At 40.1% G+C, this 8,426-nt stretch overlaps 1 protein-coding gene across 1 annotated transcript; it reads right to left on the bottom strand.

The window, feature by feature from the left end:
- Positions 1-1,254: 1,254 nt before the first annotated feature.
- On the bottom strand, positions 1,255-7,672 carry ripk1l (receptor (TNFRSF)-interacting serine-threonine kinase 1, like). Its single transcript, XM_054626922.1, has 10 exons — positions 7,141-7,672; positions 6,088-6,244; positions 5,828-5,965; positions 5,496-5,727; positions 5,168-5,317; positions 4,658-4,734; positions 4,457-4,532; positions 3,733-4,344; positions 3,429-3,578; positions 1,255-2,964 (listed from the first exon to the last, which is right to left on the bottom strand). The coding sequence occupies exons 1-10, from the start codon at positions 7,299-7,301 to the stop codon at positions 2,675-2,677; spliced, it is 2,043 nt and encodes a 680-aa protein (XP_054482897.1). The 5' UTR covers positions 7,302-7,672; the 3' UTR covers positions 1,255-2,674.
- Between the last annotated feature and the right edge of the window lie 754 nt (positions 7,673-8,426).

Genomic DNA, 8,426 nt, shown 5'->3' with positions numbered 1-8,426 from the left:
TATCGAGTTATTGTTGTCTGTAATTGTTTTTGTGTGTAAATCCATTGTGTGAAGTAAACATGACTATTGTTTAAGTTTTTCAGCCACTCACAGAATTATTAACCGTCATTAACTGCTATCAACTGATATCTATTCTAATATGACCGTACATGTTGTAGGTCTCATGTGGCAACATGCTGCTTTTGAACAGCTTCATTAGATTTTATCTATGTAGCAATGGGATACAATTTAAACAGCATTCCTGAATCTGACAGAACATGGCTTGTAATTATTGTTAAGAAACTAGAAAGCCTGTTCACATTTATATGCCAGGACTTTATCAATAACCGATCATGGTGCTGGATGATTCATTTTCTTTTGATAAGCGGAGGGATTATTTAACTCACCAGGTGAAAAAGAACAGCAGTGGCTTTCACACTATCATCACATCAGTGATCTATTAAACGTGAGTTCAAACAGTCTTTTAGATGAAAAGAGTAGAAGGGAAAAGATTTGTGAGAGTTAAAGCGGATAATCTGGACAAACACACTGCTGTTTTAACTCTAAAACTCAGGAAAAAGATCCAAAAACTACAAAATGCTGTCTTATAAAAATGCCTTTATTACGTCTATAGTCTTAGTTATTATATGCAGCGCTTTTAAAGAGTCCTATTTAGGGTTTTAATGTCATCACCATGCCTGTATTGGGAAAATAAATGCACATTATATTTGGTCCTATTGCAAGTCAGATGGTGTTTTTACTGGGTCGTGAAGGAATAAGTGTTTTTGAGTGACGTGATATTTTGTGTATAGTAATTCCATACTGTGTACTAGGGAGTGCTGCAGGAATGAGTCCTAAAACCCGTAAATGAGAAAGAATTCTCGCTCTTACGGTTCCCTCGTCTCAATGTACTTTTTGAATGGGTTTTTGGTCAAAAGCCTAAAATAAGGTCTGCGGTTACCACAGCCTTCGGTGTTTTAATGTTTTAGTGTTGGCCTACAAAAATACTTCGTCCCTGCAGCACTCCATTGTCTTTGCCGTTAGACATGCTTAATCGTTTCATACCAACAAGAACAGGTGCAATAAGTCAACCACACTTCAACTTCCAAACATCTCCGCTAACTCCGCTTTTCAGCTTTCTGTGGTTAATTTGTTTTCAGTTTTTCTCATGCTGTGAGCTCCTTTTACATTACCTGTGTGCATTGCTCTGTTTGAGAATAGTGTCTATCATGAGTAAAGTCATACACCTTATGAGTAAACTTTATTTTAGCACTTTTCGACATCATTCTCAACCAAGCTACATTTTAGGGTGCAGTCTGGAATTGTCATACAGCGACAGTCTGGATATAGTCAACAACCTATCTCAGAAGTTTAGATGTGACAGCCGTGTAGATGTTTTCATTATATTGATATCCATTATCTAGTTGCCCGTGATAACAAATCACATCTGAAGTTCATACTGAACTAGAAAGGATACCGGCTCAAGCTGTGTAGTGCAATCTATAAAAATACACTTACTTTGGAATTTTAGAAACGTATGTACACAGTTTATTCAGAATATCAAAATGGCTTTAAAACAGATGCAGATTTGGGGAAAGCTACTGTGTAGGGAGACCTGCATTGAGACAGTAAGACCCAGTACACAAAGGCAAATTACAATCAATTATGTAATGAAACAGAACAAGGCATGAACACATCTCTGAGACAATCTAATCTTTGGATGGGGAGAGAAGTATCCTGTAATCCAAAATGCTTGACACTGTAGAAGTGCAGCACAGCAGCTAAACAGTTTATAGACAATCTGATATCATTACAGTAAATCCTGGGCACTCATGCAGGTAGCTCATTAGTAATTCACACACCTTTACTGTAATTTGGGAATATGGGAGCACATAATTTAAAGCAGGTCCACATATGACAACATAATTCACATGTATTAATGGAATAAATGACTCCTTAAGTTTCAGGCTTCTTACAGCCTCACGGACCTTACCTGTTCTGTGATTTTGTGAGTCTTTATGTTTTTGGCTGGAATAAATGTTTACCACGCACCGTTTGATTATCCCCCAAGATGAGTCCATTATTTATTAAAAGCTTCAATAACCAAGCGCAATCTCAATGGCTTATCCACAACACAACAGCTTCTTAAAAACATTCTTGCCTATGTTTCTATTGAAAATATGACCATTTTTAATAATTCTGGCATTGAATCGTTAACTTCAACATTTCATCTGCCAAATGAATAAGAAAAGGCAAGGCCATAATACATTTTTATGTAAATTAGAAAATAAACAATGATTTTGAAATTCCATAATAAGAAAAACCTGAACCCTGATCATGTTCGTCAGGTACGTTTGGTAGAAAGAGTCATGCAGTAATTTGAAAACGCACTGTGACAATAAAAGTCGAGTCCTGTGATCATAGTATCTAAATGAGTGAGCCCCAGAAAGTGAAACAGTTGACAGCAAGTGGTTTTGAAGATGAGTAACAATGACATTTTATCTGTAAAGATAAAGCTGGGTTGAGCTGAGATTTCAAGTTGCCATTTTCAATACTTTGAGCAACAACATTCAACTCATTTGTATTTCAAGACAATATTTCAAACCTGCAGCACATAAGACCAAAATTGTTTTGTAATGCAACCACCATAGGTAGAAAGTCAGTTAGAGGGAATGCGGTTGAAAGTTTATCAGACCTAGGAGGAAGAACCGCAGGTGTCCAAAATTTTCTGGATGACATCTACCTCTATGGTTCCCTCCAGAGCAGGATAAAGCTTCCCAATTGTGCAGCCAAGGCTTCCCTCCTTCATTTTCCAGCGATCCAGCATCTGGTGCACCATCTCTGGCAGGCCGTAACGGTCACAGTCGTGCTCAATGGTCTCTATTTCAACAGTGGTCAGATTCAGTCGCCGCGCGCAACGCTTCCATTTGGCTCCGATGTTTTCCCTCAGCAGATCCAGGTGCTCCTCGGTCACAGGATGTTCCTCTGAATGACATACAAGATAAATCTATTAGGGCCAGCGTTTGATTTCTAGACTAAAAGAAACTGCTCATCTGACATGCCATCCAAAAATGCTTACTTCATTATCTACTTAGCCTTTCACCATGTTACTACTTATAATTAACTTCTAGGGGGGAAAACAAATAGTGGATTAATTGATTAGTTAATGTAAAGAAAACTTTTGAAACTATTTAAAAAATCCTTTATTTGTTTTAATCATTTAATCAAGCTTCTCCAACGTGAGGATTCTATGCTATTCTTCGTGATATATGATATCAAAGTGAATTTGTTTATGTTTTGGACTGTTGGTCAATAATTTCAGACATTTATGGCAAAACCAATGAATCGATAAAATAAAAATTATAATATAATTGTTAGTTGCAGCTCTAATAACAAACAATCAAGTTTGCACACTGAGAAACAACAAAAGAAATGTTGCTGTGGTTTACCATATTTCATGACGCCTTCTTTGATGAGAGAGGAAGCTGACGGGGTAGACGGCATAGACGCTAAAGTGCTGAAGGAATCGCAACCTCTGATATTCATTGTGTTGTTGCTCCCAATCTGGATGCCGCTGGCATTACGTATGAAAAGAGATGCTGGAACAAGCACAAAGCAAGAACACATAGACTCAGTATCTCCAATACATGTCAGTTAAAAAGGTGACAGAAGCAGCAGTGCACTCCTCAGGCATTTAGATCTAGAATTTACTAAAGAAATGCTTCGGGGGGAAAAAGCCATGTTTGTATGTACCTGGATCTTGTTGTGAGCCGCCCTTGGATGGGGTCAGGAGACGCCCAGAACTCAGGTCAGGAGCAGATGTATCAGACACTGGGTAAACTGGCCAGGACTGCTGGCGGTCATAGTGGGAAAGTGGATGTTGCTGGTTAAACAGTGACAGAGAAGGACTGCTGGCGGACGTTGGCAAGTTGGATGGACACGGTGTGGAAGAGTTCATGGACTCATAGAGACCCGCAGTGGGGCGATACCAAGCCTCTTCCTGGCTGCTGGGCTGCACCGGCTCAGCTTTTGTCCAGGAATGGACAGAGGATGCATAGGAGGGTCTCTCAGGTTCTGGTTGCCTGATCGCTTGGTCTGAAGATCTGACGTGGTTTTGCAGGAAGGGATTTGAGTTGCTGCGATGGTAGAAGGGGGCAACGTCCAGCTGATTCTCACATAAATAGCTACCGTTTTTGTGGTACTGAAACTCTCGACCCAGTTTCTCCTCCAGAGCTGAAGGGCTTCCGATTGTCTTTGCATCCGACTCCACGGGCGGCTCATTTTGGATGTCACGCAGGTCCTCAATACTGGCTTCAACTGGCCCAGGTACACTTCTGTCTGAACTCACCAAAGGAGCAGGGCAGTCTGCAAGGTAAGGAGAGAAGTTAAAGAGCAATAAAGCTACTCAGTCCTTTTCAACAAATGATTTTGCCTAGTACAGAATATTAAGCCCATAAAGACTACCGACTGTGCTCACCTGCAGATAAATAATCCTGGGTCATTGATAAAGATTTCATCTTCTCAACAAGTTCCTCGGGGCCTTCATATAATTTCTGCATAAAAATCAAGAGCATTATTATAATATGAAATACTCAGAACAGATTTATCTGGCTTTATTTTAACTTTAAATCTACTGCTTACATCAAATCCTCCTAAAGAACATATATTTTATATATACCCTCAATTCATGTAAATCCTCCTGTACGTGTGGTTCAAGCTTTTCCGTGTAGAAAGGAAGGAAGAAGTCGTATCCCTCTGCAAGAAAAAGGAGGGACGGGATGAGAAGAAGAGCCAGAGAAACCTACTGAAGTGGTCAAATGACTGTATATACATACAGCATATAAACTTGTATTTCAAGCTAAGTCCAACATAGTCATAAAAAATCAAGAAGAGCTGACAGAAAAAAAAAAAAGAACAAGTCTAATTTTTTCTTCGTTTTTCGGTCAACAGCAGCAGAATTATAACAAAGTTACAACAATATCATAAAATCATCTTTAAGGTGCAAATTAGCTGCTGAGTTACAAACACATTCAATACAATATGACAATAAACTCAAGCATTCATTTCTAAGAAAGACTTTAATGTAATTTGCTTCGTGCCTGATCACATTTATGATTAGTGTGATCATATTCCTCTGACCCACATAAGAATGTATGACATAATGTATACATAAAAGCATTAAAAGCACCTTTAAATGTTGGCCGTTGCAGCGGATTGTGATCCCAGCACCTCTTCGTAAGCTGAATCATCTCTACAGGCGTGCCCTCTGGTATAAGGTTCACTGCCGGTCGGTCACCGTTTCGGACACACTGGCTGATTTGTTCTTCACTCCTTGCATCTGGACAAAGACACTTTGGTTGTCTGCATGGGCTTTACCTAATGTAGTTTGAAGTTATGAATATGGCCTGTTCAACTGGTAAAACCAGGTGGTTATTATTTCAAAACAGGGCCTCAACGTTATATTATTCATGGGTCTTATTATCAAGACTTGAGCGTGTTTTGACGTCCCAACTCACTTGCATACGGCTCCTCCCCTGTGAGGATGAACCAAACCACAATAGCAAAGCTGTAGACGTCAGACTTCTCAGTGGAGGCTGTGTGTACGCTCTCCAGGTGCTCAGGGGCCATGTAGCTCAGTGTGCCGGCACCTCTCACCTCTGCTGATCGCCCCATACGACTCCTCCGGCGAGACTCTTCCTTTGTGAGTTTGCTCCATGTCAGACAGGTGGCCAGGCCAAGGTCTGCAATCTAGAAAACACAGAGGAATCACAATACTTAAGATGACCATGACTGCACTTAATTGCTGTCAGAATCACAAATGTGTCATGGGCCTGAGTGGGTAATATACCTTGATGTGGAAATCCTTGTCCACTAAAATGTTTCCTGGCTTGATGTCCTTGTGTATGACTTGTTTCTCTGTGAGGTACACCATCCCTTCCAAAAGCTCTAAGATGATTCTGCCCTTGATGGATACAGGGACGGTGACCTGGGAAGATTTTAGTATATTAATGCATTAATTCATATAAATATACCACAAGTTATTTACGACTGCAATCTATGGATGAAATCTAGTTGAGCTACTGGAGTTTGAATTTTAAACCTGCTGACCGATTCTAGCATGACCGACAGGTTGCCTCTGGGGATGAGCTCCATAACTAGCGAGCAGTCTCTATCTTCCATGATCACACCCAACAACTTGACCACCCGTTCATGGTTCAGGCTTGCCATGATGTTCCCCTCATCCAGCAGTGACTTTTGACTCTTCCTGGAAAGAGAGAGTAAAAAAATTGTGAGAACAGGATATTTGCCAGTCAAGTGGCATAACTTGTATCATGTTGAGTTTTACAGTGGGCTTGGCGTGAAGACACTAGGATGCACCGATATGATACTTTTTTAAAAAGCAAATCAGATGTCAGTTATTTGCAACACCATTATAAAATCAGTATTTCTGCTATAAGGTGCAATCATTCAGACAAGCTGTGCCACCAACCCAATTATTAAGTGCCACAGAAATCCATGCACAGAAGTTATCTTACATAATAAGTTCCATACTGTGACATATAGATGTTATGTTTAGGGAAAAAATTTGCACTTTTATTGGATTAGTACTTGGTATTTGGTACACTATAGATACCCTGAAATTAAGTATTGTGATTGGCGGAGAATAATCGCTGCATCCCTTGCAGGGCATATAGAAAATCAAAATCTGAAACCACCTATAAGATATCCCTTGTCAAGCTGCAACTAAATATGAATTATGTTTTTCAAAGGAGAAGGGCTGTACATGAGTGCATCAACAGATACGTTGTTATAGCGTGTCATCTGAGGTTTGACCTATATCCGCATTTCACAGGGACTCAAGTCGCTCCATGTTAAAAGGAAGTTCTTAGATCTCAGTTTCTTCATAATGAATAGCAGATCGACACACATTGCTATAAAATTAAACTGAACTTACAAAGTATTTAGCACAACAATCCTGTCAAAAACATGTATCAGCCTCACTGAGCTGTGTGCAGTCTGAAGGGGCACATGATTCAAGTTACCATTCCAGTGCGGGGGAATACCAGCAGACTTCCATACAGTACCCCCCCCACACACACACACACACACACACACACACACACACACACACACACACACACACACACACACAGAACTTACACGGTGCTGATCGGTCCTGTATACATAGTCTTTAACACCACCTGGCCGAGGGTCACATGGTAGCACAGGTACACTTCCCCAAAGCCTCCGTAGTCCAGGGCCTCTTTTTTAATGAGATCGGCCGAGCTCATGTGAAGGGAAGACTGTGGCGCGGTGGCCATCCCTCGTTAGCAGGTAAAAGCACGATAAAGCAGCTGTACGACACACACACACAGCGGCTCAGCAAGACTCATAACACAGTGGCTAAAACGAGCATGTTATGGAAACGGGGAAAAATGCAAATATGTCGACGAGACTAACTGGAAGACTAGTGCCACAGGGTGTGCGGAGGTTTCGGAGTGTGTGTCGAGTAATCCAGGAAGTTTTCGAGAAGTGAGCTCAGAGGAACCGTGTAGACAAGTGACGCGTGAAACAGAAACACAGATCGGAAAGTATTGTTCCAACTAATGCATTTTTTCTACCTAACTTCCCTTGTTCAACAAGTCAATTAGCTGCCTCTGTCTGGTTAAACCACTGCAACTTTACACCGATATTATCCCTCCTGACATTGTTATATTTTAAAACAATTATTAACGAACTTATTAACGCACATTTAATGCATTTCTCAAAAGAAAGTTGTATAAAATAAAAACTGTATTGATCTTAATGGATTACATGTAAATATTGTTTTCCCATTGTGAATCGTCATTATACAGTTATTCATGAATAAGTCTCGAAACCCGGAAATCGAGAAATCAGTAACCATATTTGCACTTCCGGTTTCCTCGCCTCGAAGTAAACGGGTTTCTGGTTAAGGTGCCTGGAATAAAGTCAGTGATAAACACAGGTTTAAAGTGTGCTTACATTTTGTTACAAACTATAAAAGACGTCCTTAGATACCCCTCTCGTGAATTTTGAAACGTATACGTGTCTTAAACAAAAGGTGGTTATTAACGAGTAGCTAAACAAGACTACAACACGTCATCAGACCGATTAGTCCGCCTAACTAACCTCGTCGTGTTTACTCGTTTATTCGTTTGTAGCCTAACGTCAGCTTTTTACTTTTTCTGATTGCATTCACACTTCAAAATTGCTGTCATGATTACTTTTTTCGAGGTACCCGTGGATGTTGTGATGCTAACATCCGGTGTTGGCCCACAAAAACACATAATTTATATTATGCAGAAAGTTTGTCAGTATGGAGTCAGTCTAGCCTGATATATAAACAAAGTGTTGGAGGTGGAGTGGTGCATCTTTTATTTTTCTTATAATTCCTATCTTGTAAATTCTAACACATTACACAGAGA

The sequence above is a fragment of the Anoplopoma fimbria genome, chromosome 3 (assembly GCF_027596085.1).
Source record: "Anoplopoma fimbria isolate UVic2021 breed Golden Eagle Sablefish chromosome 3, Afim_UVic_2022, whole genome shotgun sequence".
Taxonomy (NCBI): Eukaryota; Metazoa; Chordata; class Actinopteri; order Perciformes; family Anoplopomatidae; genus Anoplopoma; species Anoplopoma fimbria.
Note: the sequence above shows the minus strand (reverse complement) of the source record. Positions and strands in the feature narration are given on the sequence as shown.

Bases quoted from the DNA above. Each gene is read 5' to 3' on its own strand.
- ripk1l (XM_054626922.1), bottom strand. From the start codon at position 7,301: ATGGCCACCGCGCCACAGTCTTCCCTTCACATGAGCTCGGCCGATCTC. The intron at 5,966-6,087 runs GTCAGCAGGTTT...AAATCTTCCCAG, and splicing joins TGTCGGTCATGCTAGAATCG to GTCACCGTCCCTGTATCCAT. The intron at 4,735-5,167 runs GTGCTTTTAATG...TTTTTCTTGCAG, and splicing joins GCAACGGCCAACATTTAAAG to AGGGATACGACTTCTTCCTT.